Source organism: Oncorhynchus nerka, linkage group LG2 (genome assembly GCF_034236695.1).
Source record: "Oncorhynchus nerka isolate Pitt River linkage group LG2, Oner_Uvic_2.0, whole genome shotgun sequence".
NCBI lineage: Eukaryota > Metazoa > Chordata > Actinopteri > Salmoniformes > Salmonidae > Oncorhynchus > Oncorhynchus nerka.
In genome coordinates this window covers 54,249,406-54,272,575 of record NC_088397.1, presented here as the reverse complement: position 1 = coordinate 54,272,575, position 23,170 = coordinate 54,249,406, and the positions used below count along the sequence as shown (strand labels likewise).

Genomic DNA, 23,170 nt, shown 5'->3' with positions numbered 1-23,170 from the left:
AATGCACTAAATCAACATGGTACATCACTTTGCATATTACACATAATTAAATAAATTGAGGCAAAAATTACAGAGAGTGGCGTACAAATAGCTAAATAAAACTCAATTAAATGAACATGAAATTGATTTCAATATCATTGAAATATAAAGGTCTATGTAGCCGATACTGTATTTACATTTTAATACAGTCATCTCAGATTTATGTCATTGGCTTGTTAGTAACAATTGCAAAGAAATTGGCAACTTTTTATTTGTAGCTGGTCACATTCATTTCGAAGCTCTCTGCAGTCCCAGAAAGACAGATGAACATCTTGATTGGACTGAGGTAGTCATTAAATAACGAGCGTTTTTAAGAGCTACTTTGGAAACGATGGTTTTGGGAAACAGCTTGTAGATTTAACGATGCTCCTACCAAGGTACTAACAATGAACTTAGCCTTAAGATGCTTTCGGGGAAACCGGGCCCAGGTGTGTTGAATTTAGGTGAACTGAACTGAACAATTAGCTCAGACAGTTGGTCAGGTGTGAAGCCTAGTTGGAAATAAATTGTGCAGTACCTGCAGCACTCCAGGAACAGGGTTGCCATCCCGTGGGTGTAGCCCATCAGCAGAGGGTAAAAAAATATTCTCTATGGATCATAAAATATCTAACGCTCTTCATACATTTTCACATTTGGCCTTGGGGTTTGTCTTTGTCCAGGGACGTGCATGTATGTCTCACACACGGCCAAGGTAACCCCAGGTCCGACGGGACCCTAATGTGACGTAGCACAGACGCCCTTGCCATGTAAGCCCTAAAGACAGTCAAAGGTTATACAGCAGAGGAACAGAAGGCGAGGTACTGATGGAGCTGGAGCAGCAGGCCCAGTGCTGCCCCTCTACTGTCACATCATCAGGCAGCTTGCCCTTAACGCCCTGCACTCTGTCCACTCTGTCCACTCTGGCCGGTAATGAGGGGACAGAGTGTGGTGCAGGACAGGAAGGAGGGAGGGGAAACATGTGACTCAGCATACAGTGTGTTGGTATAGGTCCACTGACTGCTGAGTGTGTCTGTCCAGAATGCCCCCGCCAGGCAGCTTGGCATTCTGAAGAGCAGAGCAGGTGTCCAGAAGTCTGGCTGAGGCCGGACTGAGGATGCCCTCTCTCTCTCTCTCACTCTCTCTTCATCTCACTCTCTCTTCATCTCTCCCTCTCCATCTTCCTCTTTTACTTCATATTTTTCTCTCGTTCTCTCTCTCTCCCTCTCTCTTACTCATTCTCTCTCTCTCTCTCTCTTTCACAAACATTGTCTGTCTCTCTTTCCCCACTCGCTCTCTTCCCTCTTTCTCTTTATCCATCTGTCTCTTTCTCTCCTTATTTTTTGCTCTACCATTTTTACGAATGTCACTTCCCAGGCACAGTGCCAAGGGAAATACACATTCTTTATGGGCATTGTCACGAGGACACTTCTATGTAACCATGAGGAAAATATAGTGCTTATTACAGTTCAGACAAATACATTAAACCAAAGTTTATACAACTTTATGGTCTGGTAAAGTTAAGTCTATTAAATGAAAAAGTGAAACGCTCTAGCAACCTAGACTCGGGGGTAGACGTATAACAGTAAACGTACATTTGAATCTACCCATTTATTATGCTATGTTACATTTTGTATGATATGTTTTAAGTTGTGGATGTCCGTCATCCATTTTGTATGATATGTTACGAATTGCACTTCAAAGCCCCCCAGAGCCACCCAGGTCACCCTGCTCTCACACTCACTTTGGGTTCTGGCACCTCCCAATTTACAAATAAAGCACTGGGGTTAGGGGTGTTAATATCTCAATGTTCAAAGTTGAACCGATTCCAACAGGGGATAAGGTAAGGGTTAAGAGTTATGGTGGGGGTTAAGGTTATGGTGGGGGTTAAGGTTATGGTGGGGGTTAAGGTTATGGTGGGGGTTATGGTTATGGTTAGTTGCAAAGTAGCTAAAAAAGTAGTAAGTAGTTGCAAAGATGCTCATTTGTTTGTGATGAGATTCGTACACACAGCCTTTGGATTGGAGGGTCACAAATGTACATTTACTATATTATGTCTAGTCTTTGAGGCCAGGCTGAAGAAAGGGCATTCTACAGAGGCTGCATTCAATTTACACTATTTTCCACAAGGTCTTCAGTTCAGTGATTCCAAACATTATTGCGGAGTAATATGTCTAAAAATGAAAACGTCTCTAGGTGAAAATGTTTGTGTGCAGGGAGTCCAGGATGTAAGTGAATGATATATTACTGTTTGTTGGCTAATTGATATGGACCGTAGCCACACAGACTGAAATGCAGTCCGAACTTCATAAGTCATGTTTGAAGTGCAGTCCGGAATCCATAAGTCAGCTGCATTTATCATTAGCAGAGGCTTACGCTGTAAACAGGCCACAGTCATTACCAGGTCTAATTACATCTGGGTCCAAGGTCTCGCTGCACACCCCACTGCCAGACGTCAGGAACAGGGCAGAGCCAAGGTAACACACACAGATGCGGCCCTTAATTAAAGCCAACGTCAGTCAACTCACACAGAGAGGGAACTTTAGTTTTGCTTATTTGTTTCGGTTACATGAATTACCAACTGTGATTGGAATTTATTAATGGGACAGTTTAGTAAGATTGGGCAGAAACATACAGTCGATCTTATACTATCGTGGTACAGGCATTGGCCCGCAAAACCTTAGAGTGATTATGTGACATCACGGTGACGGCGTGGTGACTCACAGGTCTAGGATCTAAGTGTAGCAAGTATTGTTGGTCATGGACGCTGGTGGTATTGACAGGATGCTGTGTGATGATGTCTAGCTCTAATTAGAGTAGAAGGTAGGCCTCTTTAGCAGAACACATATCCACAGGCCAGACCGATGATCTCCACTAGTCACCATCACCAGCCCTGTCACATTCAGAGTGACGGTGTGATGACATCCTGCGGCAGCTGAAGATGAGGTGAAGATGAAAATGTAACGAGGTAGGACAGAATTAGAGAGACGGCACGAGACCATGCCTTGGAGAGACATGTAGTATAATAAAGACAGACTTAGAATGCCTTAATCAATTAGAGAAAGTGAGAGAAGAAAGGAGAGTGAGGCGTTTATGGAGTAAATGCAAACATCCATTACAATAAAAACACCATCAATAAAGCATTTTAAAGACTGGCCCTGGCAACATAAAGACATTTACTGCCTCTCGTTGCCACTACAGAATTTCCTCCCCCTCTCCTCTCTCCTCTCTCTCTCTCTCTCTTTCACAAGCCTTCTCCTCTATGTCACACAGGAGATATAATTGCAATAATGCAATTTGGTTTGGAAGTGGATGCTGAGAATAATTGGGTCCAACCCAGAGAAACATCTAATGATTTAGCTGTGCCAGTGGCTATAGTGGAATGCTAGTCATTTCAATGTTATTGAGCTCATTTCCTCCGAGTCTTTGTACATCGTTTTTGTGTCAACACGGAGGAGGGATGGCCATGAGGCTAGGTGGATGATGTAACCCACGCACATACAACCATATTACGCACACGCCTCTGTGACTACTGTGGTCCTTCTTGAAGTACCGTGCCAATCCTCATCTTTCCGACTGAATTTGAAGATTTTCTAACTAAATCCCCAAAAGTGGTTATTGTCAGCTAAAAAGTTCAACATCACGCATAAATAAAAATGATACCATATTGGTTAACTTTTTGGAATAGAGTAATTCATATGATTAGTCATGGACCAGAGCAAAAAGGGTTTGCCAAGTTTAGCCCAGAGTGGCTGTCTGTTTGTATCAATGCCTTTTTGGGCATAGGACATCAGTAAACAGGGGAAAGCTTTCACGTGACTCCCAGGGACATCATGCCAAGTGTATCTGTATAATCAAGAAACCTACGCTAATGGGGATACGGTGGTCCATAGAACAGACCATAGTTATGCTCAAGGTGGTTGCTGCTTTGTTGTGACATCTGGATAGAAGAGACTGCATCGATTCCTGAGTAGAGGAGTTTGGCCACACCACGCCATTTCAGCATGGAGAATTGGGTAATATTTGGTAAATACATTGACCAATGTGTTGAGTTTCCAAGTGTTATCACTGTGCTTTCAATCATCTAAAAGCACAATAACTTTTATATGGAAAATCGATGTCAGATCTTTGGTTCAGTTGTAACCTAAATGTGTTTTCACTGCGTTTTCAGCCATCTAAAAGCACACCAAAGATCAAATGGGAATACAATGTCTTACATTTTGTTTATTTATACATCAATTTAATGTGTTCATACGGTGCTTCATCTAATAGCAGAACCAAATGACTTTGATTGCAATTGAGATTATTAAAGTAAATGGTGATAGTGATCAATGTCGTTTGAGATTCTGTGCAGATTAATATAGCAATTGTGACGATCTCCACACACCTGCGACCCTAAACATGCACGTGTTCTATGATTACATAAGAAGACATTTATAGCTACAGTAAACTCAAAATATGGCCATGGATGTGTTATTCATTTTAAGGTTGAATAAATACTGTTACATTTGTTTGTAAGCCTTAACTATTAGGCTATTTACTGTCTTACAAAAGTATATATATTTTTTTATTGTTGCCTGGTTGACAACACAACCAAATATCAACATTTAACGGAGATGTATCTACGGCTTGGATAGTTCCATCTGAGCCACTGGCTCATCCTATTCTTTGACTTTTATTTTGGGTTTAGTTGCAGAAGTGTATCCAGCATACAGTATTATTTGTTAACTTGCCGATAAGTTAATAGACTATATGCAGTTTTGCAAAAGTGATATTGAGTTGTGTTTGGTTGTCAACACAACCAAATGTCAACTGAGTCTGACTTTAGTTCCAGTTTGTCTACAAATTAATAATTTGGAGTAAAGGACTAAATCAAATCAAACTTTTAATGCCCTTTAAATACAATACAATACTTGAACCTTTATTTTTGATTGAGATGGAGATGTGAATCCAACATTTGTATTATTAACTTGTAGATTCCATTTGAAATCAACCAAAGCTTGAAACCGTTGGCCTATACACATTGTTCTTTTTAATTGAATCCTGGGCTGAATTGAAACAATAGCTGTTGATGACTTCCCAAATGCTGTATGACATATGATTGACAAAGTATGGTTCCATTAAATTTGCTCTGTTGAGCCTACACTTTGGAATGACTTTGGAATGACTTCGATAGCAACAGTGAATCTATAAACTGGATATTTCTAAATAAGCATTCTAAAGATAGCACATTGGTAGTGTCAGTGACAAACATCAAAGTTAAGCAGGTTCAAACCCTGAATGGGAGAGCGAAGGGCTAGCTGTAGATAGATCGACTCTCCAGTAGGACGTGCTGCCCAGCTTATGGTGGATATTACGTTGAATATCTGACATTGTTTCAAAGGTACAAATTGTATATATTTTCTACAAGGTTTGTCTATGTTGAACATTGGTTACCATGGAGACATAATTCTATTGTTTAAATGTGACCCTCAAATTTAAACAGCTTATGTTGATGACCTTTTCAAATCCAATGTGTTTTCCACATAGATTCCACGTCACAATACATTGACAAATTATGTTCAAACAACGTTGATTTAACCAGTTTGTGCCCAGTGGGGAGAGACTGTCATGCAGAACATTACATCAACTTCAACAAACTTGTGGATGTCTTTTTGAGGGGTTGAAAATAGGTTGGAATCTCAATGTACAGTATCTACCAAATATGACCCAATTCTCAGCATTGAAATGATGTGGTGTGACCAGTTGGTTTGCTTTAACTGTCTGTCTCCCTCCCTTTGTATCTGTTCTGTCTCCCCCAGCCTTCCCTCTTCACTTTTTCTTTCTTTCTCTCTCTCTCTCTCTCTCTCTCTCTCTCTCTCTCTCTCTCTCTCTCTCCTTCCCTCCTCATCTCTCCATCCCCCTCTCTCTCTCTTTCTCCCTCCCTCCTCATCTCTCCATCCCTCTCTCTCTCCTTCCCTCCTCATCTCTCCACCCCCCTCTCTCTCTCTTTCTACCTCCCTCCTCATCTCTCCATCCCCCTCTCTCTCTCTTTCTCCCTCCCTCCTCATCTCTCCATCCCTCTCTCTCTCTCTCTCCCTCTCTCTCTCTCTCCCTCCCTCCTCATCTCTCCATCCCTCTCTCTCTCTCTCTCTCTCTCTCTCTCTCTCTCTCTCTCTCTCTCTCTCTCTCTCTACCGCCATCTGGTCCTTTGTTTTTCTCTCCTGTGTGCTGTTGCTATTTACCATTCTGGCAAGTTGGAGCATAGTGGCAACCATACAGTTTCAGATAGAAAATCAGACCAAATGAGACCAGGAAGAGCAGTGGAAGACAGAGAGGTAGAGAAAAGGACCCAAAGATATGGAGTGAGTGAAGCAAAAAGTAGGACTGGAGAGAGTCATAAAGGCAGAAATGAAAGATAAAGAGGGTGGGAAGCATTTGATAACACTAACAGAGAGAACCTTGCTCCTACCCCATCTCCCGGCCAGAATCAATGCACCAAAATCCCCCAAAAGCCAGAACCTCTTACAGCCAGTCAATTGTTCAGCCTGTCTCTTTGGTATAACCACTCCTGATTACAAGGATTGTGTGGCCATTTGTAAATGTTTATTTGCTTGCTATTCAACCCTCCCCACCATGCCCCTGTTAATTACACAGTTATTTGTCATGTCCTGTCCTGTTTTGCCCTACATACACCTCTTCAGACTGGTCACCTGACAAGGCATCTGTCAGGCAGTGAGGTGGGCAGGCACGTGGTGATGGAAGTTCAGAGTGCCATTCACTGCCCATAGAGCCAGAGAGAGGGCCAGACAGGGGGGTCATGGCCTTGGCAAGGGGGCTGCATCTGCCTGCCATGCTCACTGGCCCTGCCACAACACCCTGTCTAAATGACTACCACCCCGTAGCACTCACATCTGTAGCCATGAAATGCTTTGAAAGAAAGGTCATGGCTCACTTCAACACCATCATCCCAAACACCCTGGACCCACTCCAATTCGCATACCGCCGCAACAAATCCACAGATGACAAGATCTTCATTGCACTCCACACTGCCCTCTCCCACTTGGACAAGAGGAACACCTACACTCTTAGAAAAAAAGGTGCCAAAAGGGTTCTCTTCGGCTGTCCCCATAGGATAACCTTTTTTAGTTCCAGGTAGAATCATTTTTTGTTCCAGGTAGAACTCTTTCAGGTTCCATGGAGAACCCTCTGTAGAAATGGTTCTACATGGAACCCAAAGGGGTTCTTCCTGGAACCAAAAGGGTTCTACCTGCAACCAACAAGGTTTATTCAAAGGATTATCATATGGGGACAGCCGAATAACCCTTTAAGGTTCTAGATAGCACCTTTTTTTCTAAGAGTGTTTGTGAGAATAGTGTTCATTGACTACAGCTCAGCGTTCAACACCACGGTGCTCATCACTAAGCTCAGGACTCTGTGTCACGACTTCCGCCAAAGTTGGTGTCTCTCCTTGTTCGGGCGGCGTTCGGCGGTCGTCGTCACCGGCTTTCTAGCTGCCACGATCCACATTTCTGTTTCCATTTGTTATGTCTTGATTGTACACACCTGGTTCCCACTACGTTATTATTATTTCCCTATTTAACCCTATGTTTTGTGCGTGATTGTTCCTGTTTTGTGTTTGTCTTTTGTGTTAGGGTTTGTTATCCCTGCGTGGATTTATTGGCTGTTTATTTTTCAGAGTAAAGTACGTTATTTTACTCAGTTCTGTGTCCTGCGCCTGACTCCGTCCTCACCTCTGCACAACTGACACTTGACACTCTGGGACTGAACACCTCCCTCTGCAACTGGATCCTGTACTTCATAAAGTTCTACAGCTGCACCATCGAGAGCATCGGGGTTAGAGCGTACAGCTAAGTACATCACAGGCTCCCTGCCATCCAGGACTTCTATACCAGATTGTGTCAGAGGAAGCCCTAAAAGAATCCAGCCACCCAAGTCATAGACTGTGCTCTCTGTTACCACACGTCAAGTGGTACCGATGCACCAAGTCTGGAACCAACAGGACCCTGAACAGCTTCTACACCCAAGACATATGACTGCTAAATAGTTAGTCCAGGTAGCTATTGGTTAACTATTTAACTAACTCTTTTGACTCATCACATACGCTGCTATTACTGTTTATTATTTATCCTGTTGCCTAGTCACTTCTTCCCTACCTATATGTACATGTCTACCTCAATCACCTCGTATTCCTGCTCATCAACTGGGTACTGCTACCTCATGTCTGTAGCTAAGCTATCATTACTCCTTGTGTATTTATTCCTGGTATCATTTTTCTATTATTTATATTTTTTCTATCTGTTGGGAAGGGCCCATAAGTAAGCATTTCACTGTTTATGTCACGTGCTCGTTATGGCGCACACCTTTAACCAGACTCACCTGGACTCCATCACCTCCCTGATTTCCTTCCCTATATATGTCTTTCCCTTTGGTTCCTTCCCCAGGCGTTATGGTTTCTGTTCCAGTATTGTCTGTATGTTGTTCTTGTTTCTTGTTTAATTTTATGTTGCATTTATTTATTAAAACACTCACTCCCTGAACTTGCTTCAGCGCACATCGCTACAGTTTACACCCGTTGTTTACGAAGCATGTGACAAATATCATTCGATTTGTTTTAAGTGACTGACACTGACCAGAATACCAATCCACACTATATTACATTAGAATAGAAGACAACTGAGGTACAATAATGTGTGTTCACTACATTCTACAATAGTAATATGCTCTCAGAATGAGCCATGCGTACTGTAGTTTTGCTGACTAGAAATGTTCCAACAGTTTCCCAAGAAATAAAAAATAATGGTTTTGACTTGTTGGTACATTACCTAATGTACCTAGTCACTCTGCCTATTTCACCTACTGCCTGAATATACAAGCCTTTTCTGCACCCCATGCAATAGAGTGGAGACGTTGCCAAAAAAATCATTAATTTGGTAAGTAAGGAAGAGGAATCAGCCATACTGGGTATTAATTATGAATAATGCATGCTACTTGTGCGTTGTTGTCACCGGTAAAAACAAAACGCTTGTTTGCAAACCTCTATTTTGAATAAACTGCAGTCATTTTCCTGCCTGTTTCTTTTGCTATTTATCTGTGTTATTGCCCTGGGTTGTCCTGTTTTTGTGTTTTCTCAGGTCATGTGAGACACTGTTTGACTATGATTTAGTATGACAGGAAATCCTCTTTCCACAAATTAGAGGCCTGCTAGATTCACAGGTGGTGAACTGCAAGTCATGTACAGTACATTTGTATTCACTGACGATACACAGTGGAAACAGACATACTGGCACGCAAACATAAGTTGTGTTCATTATCGTGTGGCGTAGATCTGTGCTTTGCAGCTCATTTAAATGAACGTAATACTTTACGTAATATTTTGCAGAATGATCTTATCATACTCTTTGAATCTAAATTCACCGTGTCTGTCGTAACCCATACTGCTACGGCTTGAAGAGGCATTGTCTGTTTTCATTACGATGTTCTGAAGCTGTCACTCTGGTAAAACTCAGCATGCTGCGCTTGTCACGGACCTGAAAGAGTCGTGAGTGAAAATAGTGGTGACCTCGGTTGTGCTGTGATGTGATTTTACAGATGTACCATTTTCACAGTCACTATCATAAGCGTACACATGCAACACTGGAACACGAATGCAGACACATATGCAAACACACGCACACACACACACACACCATGCACACTTCACACACCCTGATCATACCCCATCTGAATTACAAATGAGTTTTATTCTCTGTATCCCTCCCTGGCACACACAAACAACACTGTAACAACAAATTCCTCTCTGACTGCTTAAATCCTATTGGACACGCTGGCAGTACCCAGTTAATATTCATATAGCTCCTGCACACACGCCCACTGCAGGGCTCTGCTTTATCGGTGCTGGTCACATTGGCACCTCTTCTGGCAGCGCCAAGGCTCCCAGGCTCTGGCCATGCTAATGTAGCAGCCTGCTCCAACAATGGCCCAGGTCAATGGAGCCTCCAGTCGCTAATTGCTTTGGTTTGGAGAGATAACAGAGTTTGATGACGCAGCAGCGAGAGGTTCTGGGAGCAGACAGCGAGGGGAGATGAACTTAATGAATCCCTAGTCACTCCAGCGTTAATAGCATTCCCTCGCCGGCCACCACCGCCATGCAAATTCATCATAAAACCTCCTGATTGTTTGGCATTTTGCAACGTTTGATTGAATTTAAATATCCTGTGTTGTTGTGCTTCTGTCATATATTCTGTGGTGGTTAAGAGAGCGTGACTTATGCAATTAATGATCATAGCATCACCTGAAGGCTAACAGGGTGGTTAGCCAATAGGATCATGTCCTACTATCATATATCCCTCAAGGAAATGTAATTACATGACGTGAATTCTTCATTCTTCTCGATGAAGAATGTACTGGGAATGTGGGTGTAAATAAAATGGACATCACTCTGCAAAGTCTGTTTGTCCATACAATGAATGTAATCATGCTCACTGTTAAGTTCCTTGTGATACTGGGGCCTACATTATACCATGTAAAATGCGAGATAGGTTTGTAGTTTCAAAGATATCAAGCGGTTTCCATCCATGATATTCCAATAACAGAGAGCAGAGCTGAATAGTCACATACATTTCAGTGCTTATGACAGAATCACTTGCTCATCAGAAGATTACCATTCTCACTGAACAGAAAAAGCCCCACATTTCCAGAATTTGGCAGGAGAGTAGCTAATACAAACTGGACTTGACAATAGATGAATGAAAAGCCAAAGTAGCTGTGCTTCCTGGGTTGATTTCCCCCCTCAGGTTGTGATTGCCGTGGAGCGTGATGATGGACCAGTGGAGGTGCACGGTTTGCCAATGCAAGTGGCCTCATGGGATCTACTGAGCATGGAACATAAACAAAAGCATACTTAAAATACGCTTCACAGTCTTGCTCTCTTTCTCACCCACTTCATGATTCTCCTCCGGTCCCTCTCACTAACTTCAATATCTCTCCCTTCTCTACCACTCTCTCCCTCCATCACTCCGTCCTAATTTTCCTGTCTGTCTCTTTCTCTCTCTCTCTCACTGATTCTCTCATTAGCATGTTGATCTGTAGCTAGTTGAACTCCTTCATGTTGTGTTTGCTACTGTGAGTCCCGTCCTCATGGTCACCTGCCTCATAGGCTACCCACAGAGATTAAAGGGACCAATCACTTATCACAATCATTTATCCTGCAATCAGACATTCAGTTCAGACACCTGCCCACGGAGAGACACTCTTTCTTTCTACTATTTAATGTCTTATCATGGTTTCTCACTGTATTAAAATCATTCAGTAAAAGAGAGGTGACTCTCAATAACCCACCTGGTTATTGAATGGGGCCAATGCATCCTGCACAGGGTTGTGTTCAGCTGTTGGCTATTGCCTAAAGCAGTTCCTCTATTTGCTGCAGACATGTCTCTGCTCCACAGCAGTGGTAACTGTATATATGGTGCGCTGTGCAGTTTCCCAGTGAAATAATAGTGACCTGAGATGGGTTGCCTATGACAGTCGTCAGACAGGTCTCATCTCTCCCTCTCCAAGTCTGACTGGAGCTGCAGTGTCAGGCCCCGGCCACCAGGCAGCAGCGGCGGGCAAATTGTCCTCAAATATTGATTTTGCTGCAGAGAGCCGTGTAGGACGGATCCAGACACCTGGCTCTTCTACAGCCCACAGCCCAGTAAACATCCCTCCAGAGAGCACGAAGATGAGGAAAGGAAGAGAGAGAGAATGAGGAGGGAGAGAAAGAGAGGCATTCTCTGGCTTAATTTTGCACAGCAAACACAAGACATTAAGAGTACAAACAATCTACACTCTCTTCAAATTGTGTTTTAGTACTATATATTACTATACAATATGTTTTTCTCTGTGTGTGTGTGTGTGTGTGTGTGTGTGTGTGTGTGTGTGTGTGTGTGTGTGTGTGTGTGTGTGTGTGTGTGTGTGTGTGTGTCTGCAGGCACACGTGTGGAATTTAGATGTACCATTGGACTTGAGAGAGGGGGGACGGAGTGTGGCATTGTGACAATAAGGCCCCTTATACAGTAGAACCTAAAAATACAAGTCAGTGGTCCCGGGAGAGGGCTAGTGCGATCCAGGCCTGGGTAATGAGAGAGTGGAGCTGCCACTAGCCCTGCTGTCCCCAGCTCCCTCTGGCCCATGGCTCAGCACTGGAAACGCAACAGCTCAAATAGATTTATCATAGCTCTCAAAGCAGCCAGTCTGAAGGGCCTCTCCTCTCACTCTGAGAAGGGCAGCCATCACAGGCCTGGCCCCGTGTCTGACCAAAAAGAGAGAGAGGGAGAGATGCAGAGAAAGAGATGGGGGGGGGGGGTATGAGAAGATCGATGGAGAGGGAAAACATTTTAGATGAAAATGCAAGCGAACAGTAGCCTGTAAAAATAGAGCATTACCAAAAATATTGTTTAAAAAGATGGATGGAGAGAAGGATTAGTTAGAGATTAAAAACATGTTATTTCCTTGTCAAACTGAAACACGACACAAGCAGAACCATGTTTTAATGGTTTATGGGCGCTCTATTTTACAGTTTACATAAGAGATGTCACTGGTATCGACTTTCGGCTTTCTGGACAGTCCACAGTTAGTGACAAGCAGTATTTAATACTCTTTAAAGGATTAGTTCCCACAAATGACACATTTACCTTCTTTTATGGAAAACTAGAAAGTAACCTGTAGATCTAGAGTCAGTGACTGACCAAATGATGTCCAGATTACTTGCTTGTTATCAATGAATTGGAGTATATAGTTAAATATGTTCAAAGGGAACTATACCTTTAGTCTGAGCCATGGAATAACTTGTAATAACCTGCAACTATACCAGAGAGAAGGGCTGAGTCATCTCTACAGCATCAGAGGCAAAACTCTTCAAAAATATCTTCCTCTCTTTCATTTAATGTGACATCACCAGCAAAAGACGAGAAATAACTAGAAAAACAAAACATTCCTAAAACGGTCTTCTACTAGTGCAAAGATCTTACATTAAATGTTTTATATGTTGTTATGATCCTTCTTAGCAACCCTAATTAGAACTGTTAAATGAATCGAAACATCTCCATGGTAATGAGTTGACCCACGAGTAATTTGACAATAATTTGCGATTCACGAGTGATGTATTCCTCCCCTCATGACTAGACAGTCCTCCTGATAGAGCAGCGACACTCCATTCTATAATCAGAGTAGTTCAGGATCCAGTCCAAGAGCCATAGAAACACACACTGACACACTGTCTGCGGCTCTGGTGCCAACACATCCACAAATGCTTCGTCAAAACAGCCATCGATTACACTTCCTCCTCGGCCACTGGTCAAAACCACCTCTTTGGATCTCCCCATTTGTTTATTAACAGGCGAACAGTCTTCAGATGCTCCTCAAAAGTATTCAGACGGAGTCTTTATCGTCCATAAAAGTATACACCCTTTGTTTCTATGAAGTCTATAGTCCATAGCAGTTTTGGGCATTACATTTGACACTGTATCTCGGTGTCTCGGTCCATCAGAGAGTGTTTTTTTTTTATATGTTCTGTAGTTTTTGTCACAGCTTGGTATTATGAGATGACTTCCAGTCTTCCGTCAGTCGGCAGTCTAAGTGTCTCAGATATGAGTACTGTCCTTCCTTTACATATGGAGTTAACGGTAGAGAGACTTGGTGATGGTCGCTGCTCAGTGATTCTCTTGCTATCGTGTGACCTACGAAAGAGAAAGCAAAGAACAGAAGATCAGCGAGTTGAACCAGTGACACAGAAACATACACTTATCTTTGAGGGACTTAGCAAATGACACAGCGTGCACATCTATGAAACAAAACCTCCCGCAGCCCCCCTCCAATGATGGTAGAGGGAACTGACGTCTATGAACCTGTGTTTTCCACTGTGTTAGTGATAACCTTCATTCTACAGGGCCATCAGGCATCTACACCCCTGCAATGTGGGAGTGAGAGACAGACAGACAGACAAAAGAAAGAGAGTTTGCGTGACACATTCACATCGAACACGGAGATAGATAGAGAGGGACAGAAAGAAGGTCACAGATAGAGGGAGATGGGGAGAGGGAACGAGTCGCTGGAAGGAACAGTTGCCGTGGAGTCGGTTTCGTTGCAGCAATCTCCTGAGACATCTGCCACCACGTCTCCTAATAGCTGTGTTCCTGTTCCACACTGAGCAAATGCAGAATTCATGTCCGTTGATGAGGCACGGTTCCCCCTCGCTACCTCACCCTCCCTCACCCCCCCATCACCCTCCCCCCTCACCCTACCTCACCCTCCCTCACCCTCCCTCACCCCCCCCTCACCCTCCCTCACCCCCCTCACCCTCCCTCAACCTCCCTCACCCCCTCACCCTCCCTCTCACCCCCTCACCCCCTCACCCTCCCCTCACCCTCCCTCACCCCCCCTCACCCTCCCTCACCCCCCCTCACCCTCCCTCACCCTCCCTCACCCCCTCACCCTCCCTCACCCTCCCTCACCCCCTCACCCTCCCTCACCCCCTCACCTCCCTCACCCTCCCTCAACAGATGATTAGCTAGACAGTCAAAGAGGGAGAGAAAAAGCGATAGAGGATGGTGATGACTTCACATATCAGTCTTTCAGTTGTTCAGAGACCCAGGGTTATTCATTCTAACGGCAGTCTCTTAGCGGCCATTCATCCTTCCGTATATCCCCCTCACCAATATAATTAGGACTTAAATTGAAAGCCTCCATGGATCCCCTAGCCATAATGCTTTCTAATGAATGTGACAGATGTTCTGCTGTTATTCCGTCTCTCTGAGTAATTACTCTTACAGTGCCTGTGTGCTCCTTACAACTGTTTTTCTTTTTATATTTCACCTGTGAGTAAACCACAACTGCACCATCCCACAATACACACACCCACACCCCCGTCCGTCAGTTGGTCCTGCAAATAACTTCCACACATCACAATATTACTGTAGAACGGATGTGAAGGGCTTTCATTAAAATATATTTATCTCATATAAACAACAATGATTAGCATACTGATTGTCTGGTTTACTGTTACAGTCTGTACATACATTATGTGCAGCTTTGTTTTTTCCATGACATCCATTTTCCATCCCTCTTTCCAGATCTTTGCAAACATTGATCACTTGGGGCTCCACAGACAATTGGCTCTTTTCTTCCATGGACTTCCCATTTATGTCACATACATTGGGGCTTTATTGGCTCTTTCTTAGCAAATGATCCTGTATTTAGAGGATTATCCTAATACACTACTGTACCTAAACTTTTAAAATATGAAAACAAGTGTAAGCTTCCTCATCTTAAAAGTGTGTTTTACAAGACTTTAATTGAGACAAGATGCTGTATGGGAGAAAGGTTGTCAATTGAATTGACATCAAGCGTTACTCAAGGTGGAGAATGTGATGGGAATAGCAGGCTTTTCCTAAGTACTGTGTGGACCTCATGGGTTCCTCAAGCTTTTCCTAAGTACTGTGTGGACTTCATGGGTTCCTCAAGCTTTTCCTAAGTACTGTGTGGACTTCATGGGTTCCTCAAGCTTTTCCTAAGTACTGTGTGGACCTCTTGGGTTCCTCAAGCTTTTCCTAAATACTGTGTGGACTTCATGGGTTCCTCAAGCTTTTCCTAAGTACTGTGTGGACTTCATGGGTTCCTCAAGCTTTTCCTAAGTACTGTGTGGACTTCATGGGTTCCTCAAGCTTTTCCTAAGTACTGTGTGGACTTCATGGGTTCATCATTGGACACATTCTGCTGTAAATACTGATAGGATATTTTCTTTTGTTGATGTTTTCATATTGAATATTGATTCATGAAAGAATATTATTTTGTCATGATTTATATTTTGTCTTAATCAAAGACTGTATTGATTTAATTGCTAATTAATAATCATAGAAGCTCAAGTATTCTTCAGTATCACCAAAGGAAAAAATAGTGTCAAGCCAAGGAACATATCTCTCTCCCACTACTCTCTCACACACACACACACACACACACACACACACACACACACACACACACACACACACACACACACAGAGGATGGAAAAGGGCCCTGTCCTCTCACCTTGGTGGTTTTGACTTTGTTTCCAGTGTTGCAGGACCAGCCGGTGAGGTCAGGGAGCACCTTACATTCCTCTCCCTCCATGCAGGGGTTCATCTGACACCACCACTTCTGAATCACGATGGAGGCTGGAGAATAGGGTAGAGAGAGAGAACCTGAGACCTGATACTGAGAGGGTGGACAGTACAGGGCAGAGCAATGTGCAGAAGCAAACTGCCATGGTTAGTATGGAGGGAATAGATTCTATAGAGAGGAGAGTAATCTGCAAGTAGGAGTAGATTGGCTCAGCCACAATCAGCATGTTTTTACCTATTGATATAGCATCATTCTATCATAAAACCTTATTTAGTGTGAAATGGAAACCTTTCAATGCCAAGTCTGCATTTATTGGGGGGCCCACTGTGTTTGGCAGGAATCTATGCACAAAAGATGGCATTTGAATCAAGAATCAGATATATTATGTACCTAGGCTTGTGCGTGTCACATCAGTATCACCAATTACAACCATGAAATACTTCAATATAAAATGAAAGGTGTCTGTTCAAGACATAGTTAAGATCTATTTCATTGGTATGATGTCAGATCAGACAAAAGTAACATGATATTCAATCACTTTTCTCAAATACAATGAAGCAAACACACACACACACACACACAGTTCCAACAACGTTCATCGACAAACAAACAGATGTGTCTTTCCACCAAAAGAACAGTATGTGTATGACGTGTTGGATGTTAAAGGAGAAGTTCCAGGGTCTGGATAAAACATGAGCAAAGGCTATAAAAAAAACAAAAAACATCCAAATTCGTCCTTTTAGAAATGGCAACGCTCTCAGTATAGTGCTGCAGGTTGTTAGATGTTGTACACGTGAAATTGTGTCATTCCCACCTTTATCCACAACGTTATATTCCATTTTGTGCAACTCAAGTCATATTTTTCCCTGTACACAGACACGCACTACACTGAGATGTATCACAGATGGATATAGGGGAAACTGATCAAATCGAACAAGATAGAATGTACCATTACGGATAAAGTTCCAAATGACACAATTTCACGTGTACAACATCTAAAGACCTGCATTACTATACTGAGAGCGTTGCCATTTCTAAAAGGACATATTTGGGTGTTTTTGTTGCTCTTGTTCGTGTTTTATCCACATCCTGGTACTGCAGAACCTGCATGAAGAAGTCTATCGCTGGTTGGGTTACGTTTCTCAAAACCAAGTGAAATCAACCAACATATGGATTTGGTAGGAAAAAAATATGAACGTCTCCTTTAACAATAAATATCAGCGCAATAGGCACTGACACAGAACCTTTTCCTCTCACTCTGATTGTCCACTCATACTGCTCTGCCTTGTACTGTCCACCCTTCCAGGCCAGTCAGTGATCCATCACAGTCAGTGATCCACGGCTAGGCGGCCATAACCAGGCGGGAAGATCTGTCTCTATCCATCTATTCTTCCTTCTTCACTACTGGGATGGGGAAGTCATGGTGTGTACTCTCGAGTACGTATCCAGATTTGATAGGCCAATCAATGAAAAGAGGCAAATGATTGTGGTTTAGAGGGAGTCTCCCATCGAGTCCTGTTTTACAGTCGATTGTTCCTCAGAAATGGAAGAGAAGGGGTGAAATCTGCAGCAAAATGGGTTTTAAATGGAATTATGCAAAAGAACACGAGCAAATCCTCTCAAGCGTCGTGTAAGAACCCCCGACTGAGAGAGATAGAGATGACTGGAGGAGTTCACCAAGACTGCTTCTTTCCAATGAGAGAGGGAGTGAATGAATGCACAGAAAGAAAGAGAGAGAACAAAAGAGAGAGCGTGAGTGAGAGAGAGAGACATTGAGGGTGAAAGAGAGGAAGAGATAGACGCAGAGAGAGAGAAAAAGAGAAACAGAGAGAGCATAAACAAGGGAGAGAGGATGACACCATTTACGAAGACTAAGAGTCCCCTTAATAAATTACGCTTAGCCTGGCAGGCCACTCCAGAGAACATGCTGTTATGATGCACGAGCTCAGTGGCAGTAAAGGGTTCTAAAAACCAATGACTGTGTAATGGTCGTTAATGTTGCCATTATGGTGTCTGCCGTGGTGCTTTACGCTACCACCATGTTATTTAGAGCTAATGAGCATGGCCTGAAGAAGAGCCATTAGAGTTGGAGTTCTCAGAGACTTCATCTCACGTTCTACGGAGTGGGCCGGGAGTCTGTGACATCGCAGACCTGCCTGTCATTCTGCAGAATGGACGGGAGTGGCTAATAGCTTATGATGTCATGGCTAATAGCTTATGATGTCATGGCTAATAGCTTATGATGTCATGGCTAATAGCTTATGATGTCATGGCTAATAGCTTATGATGTCATGGCATGGCCAAGGGCTGTCGGATGGATAGCAACAACAGAATACCTAGAGGAGCGCTGACGAACTACGGTAATAAAGGGAATTCCTGAGAGGTGCCGACATGGACTAGTCGAGTATTTATGTAGCCTGTTTCTACATCAGCAGTTGTCACAAAGTGCTCATACAGAAACCCAGCCTAAAACCCAGAAGATCAAGCCATGCAGATGAAGTAGAAGCACAGTGGCTAGAAAACACTCCCTAGAAAGACAGGAACCTAGGAAGAAACCTAGAGAGGAATCAGGCTTTGAGGGGTGAGCCAGTCTTCTTCTGGTTGAGCCCAGTAGACATGATAAGAGTACATGGCCATTAAGGCTAGATTGTTTTCAAGATGTTCTAATGTTCATACTGTAGATGACAAGCAGGGTCAAATAAGCTTTCGGTTCATCATAGGCTACCATGTAAGGTGCACTGCACTTACTCATCCATGTATCATGTCAGTGATGTATGCCAGTAAAGCAACTTAGTTTGGGATCTATGTCTGGAAATAAGAACCACATTTCTCAGAATCTCTTCTCCCAGAGACAGATGGGTATAACTGAGATCCATCTCTCTCCATCAGCAGTCAGTGATTAGTCTGATAGTCTATCGACAGAATTACAACCATTAATTCACAGTGAGCAGAGCAGTGTGTCGCTACTGTAGCTATCACAGGACGTGCTACCTGTCCCAGACCTGCTGTTTTCAACTCTCTAGAGACAGCAGGAGCGGTAGAGATACTCTCAATGATTGGCTATGAAAAGCCAACTGACATTTACTCCTGAGGTGCTGACTTGTTGCACCCTCGACAACTACTGTGATTATTATTATTTGACCATGCCAGTAATTTATGAACATTTGAACATCTTGGCCATGTTCTGTTATAATCTCCACCCGGCACAGCCAGAAGAGGACTGGCCACCCCTCATAGCCTGGTTCCTCTCTAGGTTTCTTGCTAGATTTTGTTCTGTCTGGGGAGTTTTTCCTAGCCACTGTGCTTCTACACCTGCATTGCTTGCTGTTTGGGGTTTTAGGCTGGGTTTCTGTACAGCACTTTGAGATATCAGCTGATGTACGAAGGGCTATATAAAGACATTTGATTTGATTTAGAAGCCATACTAAACGTGCCATTAAACATCTGACTACTATAGCTAGTTACCATCCATAAGCCATACTAAACGTGCCATTAAACATCTGACTACTATAGCTAGTTACCATCCATAAGCCATACTAAACGTGCCATTAAACATCTGACTACTATAGCTAGTTACCATCCATAAGCCATACTAAACGTGCCATTAAATATCTGACTACTATAGCTAGTTACCATCCAGAAGCCATACTAAACGTGCCATTAAACATCTGACTACTATAGCTAGTTACCATCCAGAAGCCATACTCCACCTGTCATTTAAACAACTGACTGCTGACGCTTCACTCAGAAATTAGTCTAGACCTTTTCAAGAAGTCTCAGTATGTCTGTTGAGAGCAGTTGTTATTAAGTAAATCAAATGATATTGTTAATGGAGACTTCTATGAATGCCATGATAGGGAGCAAATTAGTGTTGTCTTCCCCAATCCCTGTCTGTGGTTGCTGGTCTCAGGGGGTGATTCTAAACAAGGTATGTGGGGGAGCCATGCCTAAAGGCTGGCTGGAGGATTAGACAGAGATGATGTCCATCCACCACAGCACAGGTCACAGCAGATTCAATCCATCTTTGAATACACTGCCTGTCTAAACATCAGGTTAAGTGTGTGTGTGTGTGTGTGTGTGTGTGTGTGTGTGTGTGTGTGTGTGTGTGTGTGTGTGTGTGTGTGTGTGTGTGTGTGTGTGTGTGTGTGTGTGTGTGTGTGTGTGTGTACACGTTAGCACCCAGAACTGGACGATACCACAGTTTTCCTTTGTTCCTTTTTGTTTCCAGGAATCCTGCCACCGTTGGTGTTGAAATGTTTCTGACATCATGTGGACAAAGATGAAACTGCAGCTGCTCTTTTCTGTTCTCCTACGGAAAGTCATGCACTGTGGGAAGTATCACCCATGGCAACGTAGAGTAAACTATCCTAACTTATATGTGTTTGTGTTATACTGTGCTAACAACATGTTATCAGCCACAAAATGAGTGTCCCACAAAACATTGATCTCTGCAGGTACACACACACACACACACACACACACACACACACACACACACACACACACATACACAGTCATATAGGCTGTCTCATTCCTGTCTGCTAGCTGCTAAAAGGTCTTTATTGGTGAAAGAATGGATGAAAAACAGTGGCCCATCTGCTGCTAGCAGGTCTGTTTCCGTCTGTGTTCCAGGTCTAATGCGTGATAATTAGTTTTCACCACAAACAAAACATGACATAATATATTATGATTGTTACATTCAACGCTAATGTAGGCTACGTGACCTGAGTAATGTAAAAATACAAATAGCAATAGATAATTAAGAATTCAACTTCAATTAGAGTTATGCAACCTCTCCCTACATATCTTGTAAACATAACAGCAGACAAGTCAGATTACTGTATGTATTTTTTTTGTGGGCTACAATGACTAATTTTGCTCCCATTGGACTACAAAGGCATAATACAAAACGCAACCAAGCATGAGGCTTTTAGAGTGTTCATCAAATAGTACTTAACAAAGGCTGGGGTTGAACTCACTGTGAATACAACTATGTGATATTATGCATGTGTATAAATTATCATAGGTTCTGGGGAGTATGTGGCGGCAGGGGGTAGATGTGTGTGTGTGTGTGTGTGTGTGTGTGTGTGTGTGTGTGTGTGTGTGTGTGTGTGTGTGTGTGTGTGTGTGTGTGTGTGTGTGTGTGTGTGTGTATGTGTGTGTGTGTGTGTGTGTGTGTGCATTTTTGTGGGAGGACAGGGGGTTCACATGTTTTATTTGTCTGTTACGTTTATTTGGTAGGAACAATGTACAACAAATCATAAGTCTCAGAATATGAGAAGTGATGTGTTGCACCAGATTTAGCTGACAGCTCATTTATACCGGCAGTCCCCATGTGTACTGTATATGAGCAGTCCCCATGTGTACTGTATATGAGCAGTCCCCATGTGTACTGTATATGAGCAGTCCCCATGTCTACTGTATATGAGCAGTCCCCATGTGTACTGTAAATGAGCAGTCCCCATGTGTACTGTAAATGAGCAGTCCCCATGTGTACTGTAAATGAGCAGTCCACATGTGTACTGTATATGAGCAGTCCCCATGTGTACTGTATATGAGCAGTCCCCATGTGTACTGTATATGAGCAGTCCCCATGTGTACTGTATATGAGCAGTGCATGCATGTGGGAGGCACTATACATGTTGGACGTAAAAGCTTAACACTAATGGTTCTACGTCCTTACACATCATTTAAAGGCTATCTGGAGAACCTGCATGCTCAAACACACACGGACGCACACATGCACACACACACGGAGGGCATGGATTTCATTTGCTCCACTCAACAGGGGAGGACAGAAAGGGTGAGACAACTGGCTGACTTCCAAAATAGGATTCAGCAGCAGAAGCCCCTGTGGCGTACGAGTCGTTCCATTCACTGGACTCTCTGAACAGTCATAGCAGAAAAGGGGCATCCATCTCTTTCAGAAATGATTAAGTAAAAACCTATCTGTGTTCAAGTGCCCCACACGCACCAAGCATGCAGAAAAATACACACAACACACACAGACACATACACACACAGACACCTGAACAATAGACTTGCCAGATACCAACATGAACTTAACATACTGTTTAAGCAACAAAAACAGCAAACACAACACAGAAAGAGATAACTCCTAAACACAGGTATAGAAAGTATAGTACCAGTCAAAAGTTTGAACACACCTATTAATCAAGGGTTTTCCTTTATTTTTACTATTTCTACATTGTAGAATAATAGTGAATACATCAAAACTATGAAATAACACATATGGAATCCTGTCGTAACCCAAAAAGTGTTTAAGAAAATCCAAATATATATATTTTATATCCTTCAAAGTAGCCTCCCTTTGCCTTAATGACAGCTTTCTTTGCACACTCTTGGCATTCTCTTCACCAGCTTCCCCTGGAATGCTTTTCCAACAGTTTTGAAGGAGTTCCCACATATGCTGAGCACTTGTTGGCTGCTTTTCCTTCACTCTGTGGTCCATCTCATTCCTGACCATCTCAATTGGGTTGAGGTCGGGTGATTGTGGAGGCCAGGTCATCTGATGCAGCACTCTATCACTCTCCTTCTTGGTCAAATAGCCCTTACACTGCCTGGAGGTGTGTTGGGTCATTGTCCTGTTGAAAAACAAATGACAATCCCACTAAGTGCAAACCAGAGGGGATGGCATATCGCTGCAGAATGCTGTGGTAGTCATGGAGGTTAGGTGTGCCTTGAATTCTAAATAAATCACTGACAGTGTCACCAGCAAAGTACCCCCACACCATCACACCTCCTCCTCCATGCTTCACGGTGGGAACCACACATGCAGAGATCATCTGTTCACCTACTCTGCTTCTCACAAAGACATGGCGGTTGAAAGCAAAAATCTCAAATTTGGACTCATCAGACCAAAGGACAGATTTCCACCAGTCTAATGGCCATTGCTCGTGACTCTTCTTCTTCTTGATGTCCTTTAGTAGTGGTTTCTTTGCCGCATCTCAACCATTAAGGCCTGATTCACACAGTCCCCTCTGAAAAGTTGATGTT

General features: G+C 43.1%; 1 protein-coding gene across 1 annotated transcript in view; it reads right to left on the bottom strand.

The window, feature by feature from the left end:
• Positions 1 to 12,562: 12,562 nt before the first annotated feature.
• Positions 12,563 to 23,170, bottom strand: part of tafa4b (TAFA chemokine like family member 4b) — a 31,423-nt gene continuing 20,815 nt past the window's right edge. The window contains exons 3-4 of the mRNA XM_029687225.2: positions 16,082 to 16,206; positions 12,563 to 13,733 (exon numbers count right to left, since the gene is read on the bottom strand). Coding sequence (XP_029543085.1) covers positions 13,722 to 13,733; positions 16,082 to 16,206 — 137 coding nt within the window. The 3' untranslated portion in view covers positions 12,563 to 13,721. The remainder of the gene's footprint in view (positions 13,734 to 16,081; positions 16,207 to 23,170) is intronic.